General features: G+C 39.7%; 1 protein-coding gene across 1 annotated transcript in view; it reads left to right on the forward strand.

Annotated features, from left to right (window-relative positions):
* LOC128652530 (cohesin subunit SA-2) overlaps nt 1-21,090 on the forward strand; it is an 851,571-nt gene that overhangs the window by 133,612 nt on the left and 696,869 nt on the right. Inside the window, exon 5 of the mRNA XM_053705464.1 lies at nt 19,843-19,950. Coding sequence (XP_053561439.1) covers nt 19,843-19,950 — 108 coding nt within the window. The remainder of the gene's footprint in view (nt 1-19,842; nt 19,951-21,090) is intronic.

Below are 21,090 nucleotides of genomic sequence, written 5' to 3' on the forward strand. Positions count from 1 at the left end.
GGAGGCGACAAACTGCCTATTTGGTCAAAAGAAACAAAAGAATCGCAATTGAGCGAGGGCCAAAGGTCTGCTACTCTCAGAACGCTGAGTCTCAACCAAACCGATGGGTGTGAGTCAGGAAGGCCAGAGAGGAGGCCAGTGAATGTAGTGAAGGGGGATGGGTGGGGAGCCACATGGGGATAATGTCTTAGTTGCTCCCAAATAGCTAGGCATTCACCGATTATCAGGTTCTCTATCCCTAAGGATCTTCGACAGTGTGGGGGGTCCAAATCAAATCCCTCAGGAAGAGGTCGAAAGGCAGGGAGGCCTGTTCGATCGATCTCCATCTACTATCGGAGTCCTTTACGCCCCATTGGGTAATGTGTGTAAGCATGGCAGCCTCATAGTATCTGGATATAGATGGGGAGGCCACCCCACCATGCATTCTGGGGTACTGTAGAAGTTTATGAGCCACTCGCTGAGGTTTATTCTGCCATATGTATTTGGTGCATGCGCCTTGAAACTGAGTAAGTAGGGATCTAGGCACTCTGATAGGGAGGCTTTGCATGACATAGGTTAGTTTTGGGAGATAGCTCATTTTGAGGGCTGTTACCCGACCCAGCCAAGAGATGCATTGATAATTCCACTGCGTAGTCAACGCAAGCAATTCGGTTAAGAGGGGCTTATAATTATCTGTTATTAGGTTGGGAATGGAGTTAGACAGCTTAAAGGGACATAATACTCATATGCTAAATCACTTGAAACTGATGCAGTATAACTGTGAAAAGCTGACAGAAAAATATCACCTGAGCATCTCTATGTAAAAAAGGAAGATATTTTACCTCACAATCTCCTCAGCTCAGAAGAGTAAGTTCTGTGTAAAAAGTTATACTTCACCTGCTCCCAGCTGCAGGTAAAAATAAAAAAAAAATGAAGAAATGAACAGCAGCCAATCAGCATCAGCAGTGCTGAGGTCATGAACTCTTACTGTGATCTCATGAGATTTGACTTAACTCTCATGGGATTTCATAGTAAGCTTCCTTTACCTGATTGGTAAAATAATATGAGAGTTCACGAGGCTCATCCCCTAAGATGTCCCAGGACAGACACACTAAAATGCTGCTTAGAAATCCTTTACAATGGGATGTGGCTACTGGGGAACTTTTGAGGTAAAATATCTTTCTTTTTTAGATAGAGATGTTCAGGAGATATTTTCTAGTCAGCATTTAACAGCTATACTGCATCACTTTCAAGTGTTTAAACATTTGGGTATTATGGCCCTTTAACTCCTAAGTGGGAGACATGTGCATTGTTAACGACAAAATTGTATTTGTCTCGTAGGGAGTTGGTAACGCATTCTGAGAAGCCTTGCGTATAGAGTTACGATTTGGTTTGATTTAGTCTATAGAAACATAGGCCATTGAAGGCGTCTAATAAGTATAAGAGCTTAGGGAACTCTCCTAAGGGGTTTGCAGAGAATATGGTAGTATCATCTGCGAACAGAGCCACTTTGTGAACTGTTCCATGAAGGGTAACTCCAGATATTTCTCTATCAGCTCTAGTGGCGGCTGCTAGGGGTTCTATGGCCAGCGCGAATAGAATGGGTGAAAGGGGGCATCCCTGCCGGGTGCCATTTGAGATAGAGAAGGGAGAAGAATGGAACCCCAGACCCCTAACAGAGGCCGTGGGGACCGAGTATAAGGTCCGCACCGCTTGAATGATGTGAGTCGGGAAACGGAAGGTCGCCAGTACTTCCCATAGGAATTTCCACCGAACCCGATCAAACGCTTTCTCAGCGTCAAGCGAGAGCACGGCTATTGGTTTGTTAAGTCTTTTAGCTTCAAGGAGAATGTTAAGGAGTCTCCTCGTAATGTCGGGTCCTTCCCTTCCAGGTATAAAGCCTACCTGGTCAGGATTGATAAGCTTAGGGAGAAGTTTCGCGAGCCTATTGGCCAGGATTTTCGCATAAATTTTAACATCGGTATTAATCAAAGAGATGGGCCTGTAACTAGTACAAAGGGTTGGGTCCTTGTTGGGCTTGAGACTAGTAATGATGGAGGCCTCGAGGAACTCACCACAAAATTTACCCTCCTCCATAGCCAGGTTGAAAAATCTGGTCAGGATGGGAACAATCTCCCGTAAGTATGTTTTATAGAAGATCGCAGTAAAACCATCAGGCCCAGGGGCTTTGAGGGATTTCAGGTTCTTGATAACAAATTTAACCTCTTGAGGCATAATAAGGCCATCTACGCTGTCAATGTTGGTCTCATCTAAGGTAGGTAATTTTAAGGAGCGTAAGAAAGGACCTATAGCCTCTGACGTGGTTGCCTGGAATGGGGCATCATTTTGGATATTATATAGAGCTGAGTAGTATTTGCTAAACTGCTGGCCTATTTGTGATGGAAGTTTAAAGGACTGAGAGCCTTGCTTAATCTCGTGAATACGAGCGACACTGGTACGGTGTCTTAATTTATTAGCCAAGAGTGTATCTGCTTTGTTACCCTTAGAGTAAAATAGCTGCTTCAGCCTAAATAGATTATTTTGGGTCTTAATGTATTCTAGATTACATATGTGTCTCCTCAAATTTCTAATCTCCACCTCGATGTTAGTGTTAGAAGTTTCTATGATTACGGTCGATATGACCGAAACCGGTTCTTTTGCTTGAATCCCTTCCATGTTGCTGCTTGCCCTTTGCATTGTTTTTAAAGGAATAAAGGATTTGCTATTTTTAACTGCTGCTTCGATTTGGAATAATTTTTTTGCTTTTATAGTGGAATGTGGGGATTCCACTCCTTTATATACGAAGCTCACTACCTGCCTTCTATGGATTATTTCTCCTAATTTGCTACACTTCTAAGCTCTCTACGCGGTATGCACCCCCAACATCAGATCTGGGATTTCATACGTCTGCTTATAGTATGTTGATACTGTGTTTCACACATTGATTATTGGATCTGGCAGCCAATTTGTGTGTTTTCTTACTGGCAAGTTACACACACATCTACTGTTTTACTGCCTGGCATGATTGATACGCCCATCTGCAACGTCCATCTGAATCGTCATCGAGGAAGGACCCTGGCTGCTCTAGGATAGGCTGATCCCTCGTCACGTGGTACGCCACAAGCAGCCTGCATGAGGAAACGGATCACCGCCTCTGCAAAGACGCTGCTTCTGTGAGACAGAGAAAGAGGGATATCGGATATCGGCTTTCAGTGGATCCATATCAGAGGACCGAAGTGGTGAGTGCATACCTGCTGAGCTTGAAGTATATACGAGAACTGTTGCTGTTGTGCTGTGCTAAGTGTTATACTGACTTTGTATCCACAAGTCAGAGGGATTATATGTCTTTCCCCGGAATTTACTATATATTCTTTTACGCTTTAGCAAAGGCTATTTTGATCCGCAATAGAGCTATCTAGGACTTTGCTGAGAAAGTGTTTGCAAGCTCTGGTCCTAAAAGCTAGATCCAGCAACGTTTGTAACAACGTATTAAGCCTATATACACCACTAAATTTCCTTTTCCTTTTTAGTTGCAGTACATCGTTGTGATTCAAGTCCCCTAAGTTTATGGTGGGCCTGGGATAAGGGGAGGCCTGTCTGTTTCCTCAAGTGGGCCTGTTTTCGAATAAAGAGACCTCTAGTGGTGGCCTTAAAGGCCCCCCACATGATATCTTCCCGGATCCCAGGGGTGTCATTAGTTTGCAGAGTAAAGTTTATTTCTTTCCGGAGTTCCTCCCTAAAGGGGATATCGGACAGGAGAGTGTGGGGGAGCTTCCAGTTAGGTCTTGGTCTGGAAGTGTTTTGTGATTCCAGGTCCATTAGAACCATGTCATGGTCTGACCATGGGCACGCACAGATGTTTGTGGAGAGTATAAGGTCTAGAGAGTCTGGGTGACAAAACAAATAATCGAGTCTGGAGTGTGTAGAGTGGGGTATAGAGTAGTGGGTAAAGTCTCTGTCTAGAGGGTGGAGAGATCTCCAGACATCGAAAAAGTTAAACTGAGACATAAGTTCCCGAAATCTACGGCTTATTGTCTCAGAACTAGAGGGACTCTTTTTAGATTAATTCGTCTTTCTGTCAAGGCCACCATCCCACACCATGTTCAGGTCACCTGCCAGAATCACCCTGCCTTGCTTAACTTGATCTACTTTACGTAATATTTTCTTTAGGTATCTGGGTTGGAGGGTGTTGGGCAGATATATAGATACTAGGGTGTAGGTGACATGGTCCAGGTTGCATACCAGAATAAAATACCTCGCTTGTGGATCTTTAATCTCTTGAAGAGACTCAAAAGCCACTCCTTTGTTAACCAAAATAGCTACGCCTCTAGCCTTCTAAGAGTAGGAGGCAGCCTTTACAACAGGGTAGTCCCAGAGTGATGGGCTCGGGGAAGAGTCTCCTAATAGGTGTGTGTCCTGGAGGAAGGCCACATCGGCCTTATGGGAATGTAACGTTCTAGATAGTAGGCTTCCTATACCAAAGGTGTTAAGGCCTCTTACATTCAATGTCAGAAATCTAAGGGGTGCCATTTACAAACTATGGTCACACAAGGGTTAGGGATAAGGTAAGGTCAGTAGGGAGCGTGGAGGGTATAGAAGGGGATCAGGGATGGGGGGGGGGACGCTGGTGGAAATAGTCCACCTAAGTGGGACCCAAGCGCGGGTTCTGGAGTCTGTTGATTTGTTTTTTGATTTGTCAGACCTCTTGAAACTCTATTCATGCCAAGGCTCTGCTTGCTTGTGTGGCAGAAATTGAAATTAATAATATTATTGCCTCAGTTCCTCTCGGGGAGAAGGGACAGTTATTTCATTTTAGTCTGTTCATAGTTCCAAAGGAGGAGTAGACCCTTTTCCCCATTCTGGATATCAAAGCTTTAACCAAGTCTCTAAGGGTTTTTTCTTTTAAGATTTCAAATATCAGAACCATTCTCTTGCTTGTTTAGAAAGGACAATTCATGTCCACAGTAGGCTTGAAAGATACCTACCTGCATATTTCCATTAATCTGGATCATGTCTGGTTTCCAAAGTTTCCCATCCTGGACTGTAACTATAAGTTTCTGGCTTCTACATTTGGTCTGGCTACAGGGTGTTCACTAAATTTTTGGAGCATTTATGGCCTGTAGGCCTTAATGAATGTATATGGATACATTGCTGGGCTTGCTTAGGTTGGTGTATAAATATAACAAAGAGTTTGCTTGTTTAAAGCACTTATGTGTCCGTGCTAGGCAGCGAGCAGGATAAACTTTTGGCAGCCTTTTTAAGGTAATTGGTAGGCAGACTTTCTCATTAGCCAACATCTAGAATCAGGAGAGTGTGCTCTTCATTCGGGCGACCTCTCATCCGAACAACAATCTTTCCCATAACTGCCGCAGGACCAAAGATTTTAAGGCAGCTCTAGTTAGTGCTTTGGTATTTTCCTTGGTTTAATAAGTTTATTGTGCATCTTTGACCAATTTGTAATGTTGCCTTATTATGATTATGACCATAATACTTCAAAGGCGGTTGTTGATCCTAAATGCACTGGCATGGTCACTGAGGACATGATATGCCAACCTGATGCCAGCTTGCTCTCACTGGCTGTTGTCTCTGGGTCAAGACCTGCAGTTTCTAGTTTTGACAGCTTGGTACTTGAACGTCTGATTTTATCTGACAAGGTGATTGATACCTTGATTCCTTGTTAGTAGCTGAACCTACCACAAGGTATGGTGTACCTATTTGGTTTTGTGCCATGAAAGAGGATACTGCTGGAAGTCTTAAAGTTCCTAGATTTATGGATATCTTCCAGGATGGTTAAGACAATTATATTTTTTTTTGTTTTGTAATTTCTTCATCTAGAAAAGTTTTGGAGTGTTTGGCTTTAGCGTTCAAGCCATATTTTGATTATCTTTTGTAAAGATAAGCCAGTTTTGAGAATGGAATGTTACTTTCTGACTAAGGCAGTCTCTTCAGATATACAGTTAATTATGAGATTGTGGTTCCTTCTCTTTGCCCAGATACTAAGTGAGATAAGGAGATATACCTTCACGGCTTTGTTGTTGTTAGGGTATTGAATTATTATTTTTTTGAGATGACAAAATCTTTTCAACCTTCATCTACATGTTTTGTGCATTTTGGCTACTATTGCTGTATGGCTTGGCTGAAAGCCTTGATTAGAATAGCTCATTTGGTGGTAGGTGATGGTGTACAATGCACTGGTTGTACTATCACCAATGTAAACAGTTGTGTTCAGGGATAGCAATATATATAATTTATATGCACTGTTGATAATACTTACAAATAATTTATTGTGTTTTTTTATCTTTTGGAATCTTACTTGTAAGAGATTATAGTTGCATTTTAACGGCTAGATTTGGAGTTTTGTCGGTAACGACCCGAAAAACTAACGCCGGCTTTTTTCTGGCCGCACCATAAAAATAACTCTGGTATCGAGAGTCCACATAAAGGCTGCGTTAGGCTCCAAAAAAGGAGCGTAGAGCATTTTTAATGCAGCTTCAACTCTCGATACCAGAGTTGCTTACGGACGCGGCCAGCCTCAAAAACGTGCTCGTGCACGATTCCCCCATAGGAAACAATGGGGCTGTTTGAGCTGAAAAAAAACCTAACACCTGCAAAAAAGCCGAGTTCAGCTCCTAACGCAGCCCCATTGTTTGCTATGGGGAAACACTTCTACGTCTGCACCTAACACCCTAACATGTACCCCGAGTCTAAACACCCCTAGCATTACACTTATTAACCCCTATTCTGCCGCCCCCGCTATCGCTGACACCTGCATATTATTTTTAATCCCTAATCTGCCGCTCCGTAAACCGCCGCTACTTACATTATCCCTATGTACCCCTAATCTGCTGCCCTAACACCGCCGACCCCTATATTATATTTATTAACCCCTAATCTGCCCCCCCCAACGTCGCCTCCACCTGCCTACACTTATTAACCCCTAATCTGCCGACCGGACCTGAGCGCTACTATAATAAAGTTATTAACCCCTAATCCGCCTCACTAACCCTATCATAAATAGTATTAACCCCTAATCTGCCCTCCCTAACATCGCCGACACCTAACTTCAATTATTAACCCCTAATCTGCCGACCGGAGCTCACCGCTATTCTAATAAATGTATTAACCCCTAAAGCTAAGTCTAACCCTAACACTAACACCCCCCTAAGTTAAATATAATTTAAATCTAACGAAATTAATTATCTCTTATTAAATAAATTATTCCTATTTAAAGCTAAATACTTACCTGTAAAATAAATCCTAATATAGCTACAATATAAATTATAATTATATTATAGCTATTTTAGGATTAATATTTATTTTACAGGTAACTTTGTATTTATTTTAACCAGGTACAATAGCTATTAAATAGTTAAGAACTATTTAATAGCTAAAATAGTTAAAATAATTACAAATTTACCTGTAAAAGAAATCCTAACCTAAGTTAAAATTAAACCTAACACTATACTATGAATAAATTAATTAAATAAACTACCTACAATTACCTACAATTAACCTAACACTACACTATCAATAAATTAATTAAATACAATTGCTACAAATAAATACAATTAAATAAACTTGCTAAAGTACAAAAAATAAAAAAGAACTAAGTTACAAAAAATAAAAAAATATTTACAAACATAAGAAAAATATTACAACAATTTTAAACTAATTACACCTACTCTAAGCCCCCTAATAAAATAACAAAGCCCCCCAAAATAAAAAAAAATGCCCTACCCTATTCTAAATAACTAAAGTTCAAAGCTCTTTTACCTTACCAGCCCTGAACAGGGCCCTTTGCGGGGCATGCCCCAAGAAGTTCAGCTCTTTTGCCTGTAAAAGAAAAAATACAATACCCAAGCCCACCAACATTACAACCCACCACCCACATACCCCTAATCTAACCCAAACCCCCCTTAAATAAACCTAACACTAAGCCCCTGAAGATCTTCCTACCTTATCTTCACCATACCAGGTTCACCGATCCGTCCTGAAGAGCTCCTCCAATGTCCTGATCCAAGCCCAAGCGGGGGGCTGAAGAGGTCCATGATCCGGCTGAAGTCTTCCTCCAAGCGGGAGCTGAAGAGGTCCATGATCCGGATGAAGTCTTCTATCAACGGCATCTTCAATCTTCTTTCTTCCGGATCCATCTTGCAGACCTCCGACGCGGAACATCCTGCTGGGCCGACGGACTAAAGACGAATGACGGTTCCTTTAAGGGACGTCATCCAAGATGGCGTCCCTCGAATTCCGATTGGCTGATAGGATTCTATCAGCCAATCGGAATTAAGGTAGGAATATTCTGATTGGCTGATGGAATCAGCCAATCAGAATCAAGTTCAATCCGATTGGCTGATCCAATCAGCCAATCAGATTGAGCTCGCATTCTATTGGCTGATCGGAACAGCCAATAGATTGCGAGCTCAATCTGATTGGCTGATTGAATCAGCCAATCGGATTGAACTTGAATCTGATTGGCTGATTCCATCAGCCAATCAGAATATTCCTACCTCGGAATTCGGAATTCGAGGGACGCCATCTTGGATGACGTCCCTTAAAGGAACCGTCATTCGTCTTTAGTCCGTCGGCCCAGCAGGATGTTCCGCGTCGGAGGTCTGCAAGATGGATCCGGAAGAAAGAAGATTGAAGATGCCGTTGATAGAAGACTTCATCCGGATCATGGACCTCTTCAGCTCCCGCTTGGAGGAAGACTTCAGCCGGATCTGATGGACCTCTTCAGCCCCCCGCTTGGGCTTGGATCAGGACATCGGAGGAGCTCTTCAGGACGGATCGGTGAACCTGGTATGGTGAAGATAAGGTAGGAAGATCTTCAGGGGCTTAGTGTTAGGTTTATTTAAGGGGGGTTTGGGTTAGATTAGGGGTATGTGGGTGGTGGTTTGTAATGTTGGTGGGCTTGGGTATTGTATTTTTTCTTTTACAGGCAAAAGAGCTGAACTTCTTGGGGCATGCCCCGCAAAGGGCCCTGTTCAGGGCTGGTAAGGTAAAAGAGCTTTGAACTTTAGTTATTTAGAATAGGGTAGGGCATTTTTTTTTATTTTGGGGGGCTTTGTTATTTTATTAGGGGGCTTAGAGTAGGTGTAATTAGTTTAAAATTGTTGTAATATTTTTCTTATGTTTGTAAATATTTTTTTATTTTTTGTAACTTAGTTCTTTTTTATTTTTTGTACTTTAGCAAGTTTATTTAATTGTATTTATTTGTAGCAATTGTATTTAATTAATTTATTGATAGTGTAGTGTTAGGTTAATTGTAGGTAATTGTAGGTAGTTTATTTAATTAATTTATTGATAGTATAGTGTTAGGTTTAATTGTAACTTAGGTTAGGATTTCTTTTACAGGTAAATTTGTAATTATTTTAACTATTTTAGCTATTAAATAGTTCTTAACTATTTAATAGCTATTGTACCTGGTTAAAATAAATACAAAGTTACCTGTAAAATAAATATAAATCCTAAAATAGCTATTATATAATTATAATTTATATTGTAGCTATATTAGGATTTATTTTACAGGTAAGTATTTAGCTTTAAATAGGAATAATTTATTTAATAAGAGATAATTAATTCCGTTAGATTTAAATTATATTTAATTTAGGGGGGTGTTAGTGTTAGGGTTAGACTTAGCTTTAGGGGTTAATCCATTTATTAGAATAGCGGTGAGCTCCGGTCGGCAGATTAGGGGTTAATAATTAAAGTTAGGTGTCGGCGATGTTAGGGAGGGCAGATTAGGGGTTAATACTATTTATTATAGGGTTAGTGAGGCGGATTAGGGGTTAATAACTTTATTATAGTAGCGGTGCGGTCCGCTCGGCAGATTAGAGGTTAATAAGTGTAGGCAGGTGGAGGCGACGTTGAGGGGGGCAGATTAGGGGTTAATAAATATAATATAGGGGTCGGCGGTGTTAGGGGCAGCAGATTAGGGGTACATAAGGATAACGTAGGTGGCGGCGCTTTTCGGTCGGCAGATTAGGGGTTAATAAGTGTAGGTAGGTGGAGGCGACGTTGTGGGGGGCAGGTTAGGGGTTAATAAATATAATACAGGGGTCGGCGGTGTTAGGGGCAGCAGATTAGGGGTACATAAGGATAACGTAGGTGGCGGTCGGCAGATTAGGGGTTAAAAAAAATTATTCGAGTGGCGGCGATGTGGGGGGGGCCTCGGTTTAGGGGTGCATAGGTAGTTTATTGGTGTTAGTGTACTTTAGAGTACAGTAGTTAAGAGCTTTATAAACCGGCGTTAGCCCAGAAAGCTCTTAACTACTGACTTTTTTCCTGCGGCTGGAGTTTTGTCGTTAGATGTCTAACGCTCACTTCAGACACGACTCTAAATACCGGAGTTAGAAAGATCCCATTGAAAAGATAGGATACGCAATTGACGTAAGGGGATCTGCGGTATGGAAAAGTCGCGGCTGAAAAGTGAGCGTTAGACCCTATTTTGAGTGACTCCAAATACCGGCGGTAGCCTAAAACCAGCGTTAGGAGCCTCTAACGCTGGTTTTCACGGCTACCGCCAAACTCCAAATCTAGGCCTGTGTGTCTCTGTATTTCTCTAGAATTCATCATAGTGTTTTGCAAGTAATAACTCTGCATAATAACAATAATTTTCTTTGAATTTCAAAACATAGCAGGTCCTTTATCTTATGGCAATACAGGGTGCAGTTTTGGTATTTACCACAAGGTGGCAGCATCTACTCTGTTATGTTCTATTACAGTAATGGAATACTGTACTAATTTTATGCCAAGTTTTGAGATATGTGATTCTAAAGTATCCATGATCTATTATATGTACACAGAGTGTGTGTTAAATATTTTTTTAAATAATTATATTGGTTGGAAATAGCAATTTTAAGGCAATTAATCTGAAAATCAACCATTGTCTGCCTAAGTAACTAGCAACACAATACAGTATTTTGCCCTAAATGCTTTTGTGATAACTAACGGCTAGATTACAAGTTTTGCGTTAGAGGCTATGCGGTGCTAACGAGCAGTTTTCTCTCACCACTCACTTACCTGCAGCGCTGGTATTACGAGTTTTTACAAACCCGTCGTTAAAAGACAAGAAGTGAGCGTTGAGCAAAATTTTGCTCATTACCGCACTCCAATACCAGCACTGCTTAAGTCAGCGGTGAGCTGGTCATACGTGCTCGTGCACGATTTCCCCATAGGAATCAACAGGGAGAGCCAGCTGAGAAAAAGTCTAACACCTGCAAAAAAGTAGCGTAAAACTCAGTAACGTAGCCCCATTAATTCCTATGGGGAAATACAATTGATGTCTACACCTAACACCCTAACATGAACCCTGAGTCTAAACACCCCTAATCTTACACTTATTAACCCCTAATCTTCCGCCCCCGACATCGCCGACACTTGCATTATATTTATTAACCCCTAATCTGCCGCTTCAGACACCGCCACCACCTACATTATACTTATGAACCCCTAATCTGTTACCCCAACATTGCCTCCACCTTCATTATATTTATTAACCCCTAATCTGCCGCCCCAACGGCGCTGACACCTACCTACACTTATTAACCCCTAATCTGTCGCCCCAACGTCGCCACCACTATAATAAACATATTAACTCCTAAACCGCCACACTCCCGTCTCGCAAACATTAGTTAAATATTATTAACCCCTAATCTGCCGTCCCTAACATCGCCACCACCTACCTACATTTATTAACCCCTAATCTGCCGCCCCCAACGTCGCTGCCACTATACTCAATGTATTAACCCCTAAACCTAAGTCTAACCCTAACACTCCCTAACATTAATATTATTTAAATAAGTCTATTTAAAACTAAATACTTACCTATAAAATAAACCCTAAGATAGCTACAATATAACTAATAGTTACATTGTAGCTATCTTAGGTTTTAGTTTTATTTTACAGGCAAGTTTGTATTTATTTTAACTAGGTACAATAGTTATTAAAGTGAAGGTAAAGTCTTACCTACTAGTAAACAGTAACAAAGTCTTCATAGTTCAAATATTAAGATCGCTAACTTTTTTTTTACAATTCCTTATTTAATTGCCAAATAATATTGTGCATTTTTAACATACCGTTATGTTAAAAACTCCTCCCCACATTAATTTCCTGATCTTAGTGACAGTGACGTATAGAGCGGTCCCACCCGCTCTATACGTGTCTCAAAAGAGCGTTCAGGAGGATCCAAATGATCTGCGCATGCGCACAGCATTGTCTACTAAGCAATGCGCATGCGGTAATCTTGTACAGCAAAAACCAAGGCTAAACGCCTGCGCAGATCATCCCTTAGGGGGATGACGTAATTTGACAGCCGCCTAACGGCCAGGATTTCAATAGGCAGAAATAAAAACGTGACCTGCAGAGAAAAAAAAAAATTATGACGGGTTGAATTTTCTACTCGAAAGCAAGTAAGTTTACAGCTATAAAACTCACTTTATACTTAGAATTAGAAAAAATCATGAATTAAAGTACTATTTATTTTGGGTAAAAAGTATAATTAGCTAATGTAATCGGGAAAACTTTACCTTCACTTTAAATAGTTATTAACTATTTAATAACTACCTAGCTAAAATAAATACAAAAGTACCTGTAAAATAAAACCTAACCTAAATTACAATAACACCTAACACTACACTATAATTAAATAAATGTACTAAATTAAATACAATTACCTAAATTAAATTAGCTAAAGTACAAAAAACAAACAAACACTAAAATACAGAAAATAATAAACAAATTACAAATTTTTAAACTAATTACACCTAATCTAATATCCCTATCAATATAAAAAAGCCCCCCCAAAATAAAAAAAAAAACCCTAGCCTAAATTAAACTACCAATAGCCCATAAAAGGGCCTTTTGCAGGGCATTGCCCCAAAGTAATCAGCTCTTTTACCTGTAAAAAAAAAATACAAACAACCCCCCCAACAGTAAAACCCACCACCCACACAAACAACCTCCCAAATAAAATACTATCTAAAACAACCTAAGCTCCCCATTGCCCTGAAAAGGGCATTTGGATGGGCATTGCCCTTAAAAGGGCAGTTAGCTCTTTTGCAGGCCCAAGCCCTAACCTAAAAATAAAACCCACCCAATACACCCTTAAAAAAACCTAACACTAACCCCCTGAAGATCAACTTACACTTCTGAAGATCGGACATCCATCCTCAAGGAAGCGGCAGAAGTCTTCATCCAACCGGGCCAAAAGTCCTCATGAAACCGGGAGAAGTCTTCATCCAAGCCGGGCGAAATGGTCCTCCAGACAGGCAGAAGTCTTCATCCAGACGGCATCTTCTATCTTCATCCATCCGACGTGGAGCGGGTCCATCTTCAAGACATCCGACGCGGAGCATCCTCTTCATCCGACGACTACCTGACTAATGAAGGTTCCTTTAAGTGACGTCATCCAAAATGGCGTCCCTTAGATTCCGATTGGCTGATAGAATTCTATCAGCCAATTGGAATTAAGGTAGAAAAAATCCTATTGGCTGATGCAATCAGCCAATAAGAATGAGGTGGCATTCTATTGGCTGTTCCAATCAGCCAATAGAATGCAAGCTCAATCCTATTGGCTGATTGGATCAGCCAATAGGATTGAAGTTCAATCCTATTGGCTGATTGCATCAGCCAATAGTATTTTTTCTATCTTAATTCCGATTGGCTGATAGAATTCTATCAGCCAATCGGAATCTAAGGGACACCATCTTGGATGACATCACTTAAAGGAACCTTCATTTGTCGGGTAGTCGTCGGATGAAGAGGATTCTCCGCGTCGGATGTCTTGAAGATGGACCCACTCCGCGTCGGGTGGATGAAGATAGAAGATGCCGTCTGGATGAAGACTTCTCCCGGCTTCGTTGAGGACTTCGGCCCGGTTGGATGAAGACTTCTGTTGCTTCCTTGAGGATGGATGTCCGATCTTCAGAACTGTAAGTCGATCTTCAGGGGTTTAGTGTTAGTTTTTTTTAAGGGTGTATTGGGTGGGTTTTATTTTTAGGTTAGGGTTTGGGCCTGCAAAAGAGCTAACTACCCTATTAAGGGCAATGCCCATCCAAATGCCCTTTTCAGGGCAATGGGGAGCTTAGGTTTTTTAGTTAGGATTTTATTTGGGGGGGTTTGTTGTGTGGGTGGTGGGTTTTACTGTTGGGGGGGTTGTTTGTATTTTTTTTTACAGGTAAAAGAGCTGATTACTTTGGGGCAATGCCCCGCAAAAGTCCCTTTTAAGGGATATTGGTAGTTTAGTTTAGGCTAGGGTTTTATTTTATTTTGGGGGGCTTTTTTTAATTTTGATAGGGCTATTAGATTAGGTGTAATTAGTTTAAATATTTGTAATTTGTTTATTATTTTCTGTAATTTAGTGGGGTTTTTTTTGTACTTTAGCTAATTTAATTTAGGTAATTGTATTTAATTTAGTAAATTTATTTAATTATAGTGTAGTTTTAGGTGTTATTGTAACTTAGGTTAGGTTTTATTTTACAGGTACTTTTGTATTTATTTTAGCTAGGTAGTTATTAAATAGTTAATAACTTATAACTATTGTACCTAGTTAAAATAAATACAAACTTGCTTGTAAAATAAAAATAAACCCTAAGCTAGCTACAATGTAACTATTAGTTATATTGTAGCTAGCTTAGGGTTTATTTTATAGGTAAGTATTTAGTTTTAAATAGGAATAATGTAGTTAATGATAGTAATTTTATTTAGATTTATTTAAATTATATTTAGGTTAGGGAGTGTTTGGGTTAGGGTTAGACTTAGGTTTAGGGGTTAATACATTTAGTATAGTGGCGGCGACATTGGGGGCGGCAGATTAGGGGTTAATAAATATAATGTAGGTGTCGGCGATAATGGGGGCAGCAGATTAGGGGTTCATAAATATAATGTAGGTGGCGGCGGTGTCCGGAGTGGCAGATTAGGGGTTAAAAATTTAATTTTAGTGTTTGTGATGCGGGACGGCCTCGGTTTTGGGGTTAATAGGTAGTTTATGGGTGTAAGTGTACTTTTTAGCAATTTAGTTATGAGTTTTATGTTACGGCGTTGTACCATAAAACTCTTAACTACTGAATGCGTTAGGGATCTTTACAGGGTAGGGTGTACCGCTCACTTTTTGGCCTCCTAGGACAGACTCGTAATACCGGCGCTATGGAAGTCCCATAGAAAAAAGACTTTACAAAGTTTACGTAAGTGGTTTTGCGGTAAGGCCAAAGAAGTGTGCGGTGACCCTAAACCTTCAAGACTCGTAATAGCAGCGGGCGTAAAAAAGCAGCGTTAGGATCTCTTAACGCTGCTTTTTTACCTTAACGCACAACTCATAATCTAGCCGTAAGGCATTCAGAGTGTACGATTGGCTACTTAGTTATATTCTTATATTGTACCCATATTTATTTTTGAGATACCATAATTAAAAGTGTAGCATTTTTTTTTGGTGGGGGGTGGAAAATATTTTGAAGGAATAAATTGGGCAGTCATGTTCATATTAGAAATAATCAACAACAAAACTTTCCATTTAGGTATAGACTAGACAGAGAAACAATGCCTGGAACCCCTAATCAGATAAGTAATGCCCAGCTTGAAAATGATTATAATGACTGTATTGTGATGAACCAGTACATGCCAACTTTTTCACCTAGGACATGAGGGTTAACATGTTATTATAAAAATGAAATGTAGTCCGTGTTCACCAGATTTAACAAAAATAAAATTTAGGACAAAATTATAGCTTTTGATAAATCTTGGCTTTTTTCAGACATACACATACTTGCTAAGAGTGTGTTCAGTAATGTGACGTTTAAAACAAAGATTCAACTTTCGGTACATGTGGTATTGTTGCGTTGTTCAAAAGTAAAAAGATATTTGAGACCTGAAACTAACAACAAAACAAAATGAGAATTGCTTCCAGGCAGGGCCGGTGCTAAGATTTTTCTATGCACAGGCAAAGATACATTTTGCCGATCCCCTCCCCGAAGAAATAATATACCCTGCCATTGCTGAATCTTAAAATTTTCTAGTGAGGTGTAAAGTAGTTTTACATAACTATTTTATCTATAATGACAGAGAAAATAAATTCCCGTTATCACATCAAATTCTTGACTGTTATTCTGATTTATTTTAAATAGAATAGCTATAATGGTTTATTTCTGCATGGCTTAACATAGCAAAGTGCTGGCTCTGCATAATGGTGACAATTTATAAAGACACACACACACCTGGAGGCAGGATGATCTATTTTCTCTTTCACCCATATGGCTAGACTGATACTAGCATGTGAAATATGAGAGCTGCAGACAGACAAGTTCTCAAGCACACAACCTATCCACCTGCAACTGCCTCTTGGCAAAATGTAAGAATTCAGAAGAGCTCTGTTGTTCAATCCTTCCTTTGCTCTTGGGTAACCACTTGCGTTAGAGCAGGGCCTGTCAATCACCCTGAACAAGTGAGGGGATATATCTCTGCCACCTAGCATAACAGCATGACCTACTTCTTAGTTGTGTAGTTGTAGACTCACTCTTGCAAGTCTGAACTGTAAGTTCTGATAAGCTGTGAATGCATCTTGATACATTTTAATAAAAGACAAGTGTCTCTTTATAGTGATAATAATGTAAATTTATACACTAATAAACCTGCACTAATAACATATATGCCACACCGTATTATGATGATGTAAAAAAACAGAACACGCTGTAAAATGATGATGGGTGCCTATACATTGATGTGAGTACTGATGTCATCATCAGACATTGTGCAGGAGTAGATAGTGCACTGAAATCTTAAAAAAAGAAAAAACAGAAGCGCCACATGGCCCAATATTGTTTGGTCCAAAATTGTAGATCTTAAGATAGACAAACAGACTCACATTTAGGAGAGCACCTCAGTTAGTGCTAATAGGGGCAGTCTGGGATCTATTCGGTCACCCAGAAGACCAACTTCCAGCACAGGAACTGAACTCTATATAGACAGAGAAGAGACACAAGTGCCTATATGGCCTAGTATTGTCGGTGCAAGTAAACAAAGCCAGATATTAATAGGAGTGGTACTCACAATGTATCAAGCACCTCTTTTGATGCTAAGGGAGCATGGAGGGATCAATATGGTCACCCAACAGACTTATGGCAGGGTATCCAGGAGAGAGATGATGGTTCCCAGGATGGTCAAAGTAATAAATGTCCTCAGATAAGGCAGGTGGAGAAAATTCCAGAGTCTGCAGCTAGATTGAACTGCTCTTTATTCCCCTCCCATTTACTTCCTGTGAAGCTGCTGCTGGAATTTGAACACTTGCTGCTCTCTCTTATTTGGAATTTTCTCCACCTGCCTTATCTGAGGACATTTATTACTTTGACCATCCTGGGAACCATCATCTCTCTCCTGGATACCCTGCCATAAGTCTGTTGGGTGACCATATTGATCCCTCCATGCTCCCTTAGCATCAAAAGAGGTGCTTGATACATTGTGAGTACCACTCCTATTAATATCTGGCTTTGTTTACTTGCACCGACAATACTAGGCCATATAGGCACTTGTGTCTCTTCTCTGTCCATATAGAGTTCAGTTCCTGTGCTGGAAGTTGGTCTTCTGGGTGACCGAATAGATCCCAGACTGCCCCTATTAGCACTAACTGAGGTGCTCTCCTAAATGTGAGTCTGTTTGTCTATCTTAAGATCTACAATTTTGGACCAAACAATATTGGGCCATGTGGCGCTTCTGTTTTTTCTTTTTTTAGATTGCTGTTTCCTGGATCCTGGCCTGGATCTTCACAGATAGCTGCCTATATTCCTCTCCAGAGACTTTAATGCAACTATATTGCCTCTTTACCTAAGGCTTTTTGATACACCATAATATTTATTTAACCATTGTTATTTATTTCAATTATCTATTGTTATTATTTTCATTACACATTTGCTATTAAGATACATATTGTTTACTATTGTGGTTAATTGCATGGGTGTATGTATGTGTGTATATATATATGTATATGCATACAGACGCTGAGTATTGATCTCACCATTGTGACTAGTTTGTGATTGTTTATCCACATTTGATATTACCATTAATTAATATCATTTATATATTCACTTATTTATTATACTATTATATTTTTATCTATAACTCCTGACACATCAAGAAAAATTATTCTTAGCCATTATTGGTCTATATTTATCACATTGTTTTAGTTTATGTAAATAGGGCGCCCCCTCACTTTTTTGTTTGTCACTGAAATCTTGCAGTATTTTCAAAGTTGGAGGATTGTCAGTGCTATAACTAGTGCCCATCAGCCCCATTTATACCACTGCTGTCACCGGCTCCTCCAAGTTTTAGGAAGGCTGCTAAACTTTTGTAGAGAGCGGAAGAAGTCTTCATCCAAGCAGAGAGAAGTGGTCCTCCAGACGTGCAGAAGTCTTCATCCAGACGGCATCTTCATCCATCCGGCGCAGAGCAGGTCCATCTTCAAAACATCCGGCGCGGAGCATCCTCTTCTTCCAACGACTCCCGACGAATGAAGGTTCCTTTAACTGACGTCATCCAAGATGGCGTCCCTTAGATTCCGATTGGCTGGTAGAATTCTATCAGCCAATCGGAATTAAGGTTGAAAAAATCCTATTGGCTGATCCAATCAGCCAATAGGATTGAGCTTGCATTATATTGGCTGTTCCAATCAGTTTTGCCACAAATGGTTTGTCTTGTAAATTAACTTTAACACAGTTCAGAGCATACATTATTTATCAAACTCCGTATGGAGCTTGATGCCCCTTGTTTCTGGCGAGGCTTCAGGCTTGCCTGAAACAAAAGTTATGAAGCAGTCTGAGGCGGCAGACAGAAATCAACCCGTTTGTATACGATCGGGTTGACACCCCCTGCTAGCGTCCGATTGGCCGCAAATCTGCAGTGGGAGGCATTGCACCAGAAGTTTACAAGAACTGCTGGTGCAATGATAAATGCCGCTTGCACATTGGTAAATATGTTCCTTTGAGTTATCAGGTCTTTAAATCAAATTAAGGCTTTGATTACAAGTGGAGCACAGGACCACTCTAAGATTAGCATGCAATCTTGTATTACAAGTTCATGGTAAACAAGAATCACCAGACAATGTTTAGTGTAGCCGGTATCCCTTTTAGTGAGCCCTATACTTTTAATGGATAACGAAGCTGTACTAAACATTGCTTGTATTACGATTTGTAAGTTATATAGCAGTGCTAAAAAAAAGTAGCGCAACTTGAGACCAGAACTAAAGTGTTAGGGCTACAATAAAAGTATAACAAAACACATGCAAAACATATTATAATAAAGTGTTACACATATATATTTACACGTTAGATATACAATAAGATAAGTTAATTATTGAAATAAAAGTCTAAAAAGTGTTTTAAATGGATATGGTAAATGACAAGGTGTTGGACTTAGAGGGGCTCAAAGTTAAGAGCAATGCTATTTTAAAATTTTCTTAGCGCACCGGGTTTACCGCACTTGACCTAGCACACCTTCGAGTTAGTGGACTAGTTAAAGCCAGAACAGACTTTTGTAGCATTCCCTATATACGTCTACAGGGAAAGGGAGTTAACGCAAGAATAGGAGTTTTGTTGATTTAACTTGAGTGGTGTTAGCGCTCAATAGCGCTAATGTGTTTTTGCTCTCCACTTGTAATCTAGTCCTAAATGTTGTTCTGCCTATTGTAGTTAAAAAGGAATCAAATAACCTATACTGTGGCCAATTTTATCCAGCCAGTGCTCAGATGCATCAGTGTTTTTTACAAACTGAAGAATCTCTTGTTGTATCAATACACAATTAAGCTACTTGTTTGTGTTTGCTTTCTTCAGTTACAGCTGATTACACTTAACATAATGACAACTGTCTTTTTTCATCCAGGCATTGTGAAGATTTGTTTACAGCAGAGGACTGTGATTCCTTGTACCAGTTTGTGTATGCATCATACAGACCTCTGGCCGCAGCAGCTGGCGAACTTCTGTTTAAAAGGTAACTGGAAAGAAAATGAATCAAATGTTTTGTATTATATAATAGAACTCTTCTGAATCTGTTACTGTATATTACGGCTAAATGGTATAATTGAGACTAGCAATAAGGCAGCATCTGCAAAATGTTATTATAAAAAATATATTTTCAAAATGCTTTTGTGTGTGTATATATATATATATATATATATATAAATATATATATATATATATATATATATATATAGATATATATGCATGTGTGTATATATTTATTTATTTAAATATATACAGTATATCCTGTCCTGCCTAAAACAAAATTGTGTTTCATGTTGATGGAGGTTTGCCCTTTTTCACCAACAGAGCTGTGGAAGTTGTCCCTAAGGATGATTGTGCAGAAGGAAGTATTTCTTGTTCATTTCAATGTCAGTTTAAACAGCTTTAACATATGGTTTTATGGCCTATGCATCTTTAACATTTTTACTTGCTGATATTTAATATGCATGACAGAAAATGTCAATTTTACATTTCCCTTTAAAGGAACTTTAAAGTCAAAATTAAACTTTCCTGATTCAGATAGAGTGTGATAAAGACTTTTAAATTTACTTCTATTATCAAATTTACTTGATCCTACTTGATGTGCATGTGTCTTGAGTACAATTTGGTAGCAGTGTTTGCAGCAATATCTGTATAACATTGTTTGAAACTTTGTTACAAGCACTTTTGTTTTATGTTGCTCAGAACACATACATGCTCCTGAGCCCTATGTGTCACACCCCAAATCCCCCCTTACTTTGACTATGGCTAAGAACAGGTCCAGAGATAGGAAGAAGGTTACTCCCTGGTTTGAAAGTTTGTCAAAGGTAATCAGATATGCCCCATCTGTTTATCAAGGTATGCCCAAGATGGCGCAGAGGCCTGTTTACTTAGTCCCCAGTTTATGCTGAAAAAGGCGCACGTTGGAGTTTGAAGCAGGATTCAATGTCCATTAAAAATATTGGTCATTCCAGTGGAGATGCCAAATATTTTGCAATTATTGAGGTTGGCTATGCAGATGACGCAGTTTATAGTGCATATACCGTGAATTATACCAAGTTTGTTACAGGAATCTATATACGTTTTTCCTTCCTAAGATAGGGAGAGTCCACAGTTTCATTCCTTACTG

The sequence above is a fragment of the Bombina bombina genome, chromosome 3, assembly GCF_027579735.1.
Source record: "Bombina bombina isolate aBomBom1 chromosome 3, aBomBom1.pri, whole genome shotgun sequence".
Lineage (NCBI taxonomy): Eukaryota > Metazoa > Chordata > Amphibia > Anura > Bombinatoridae > Bombina > Bombina bombina.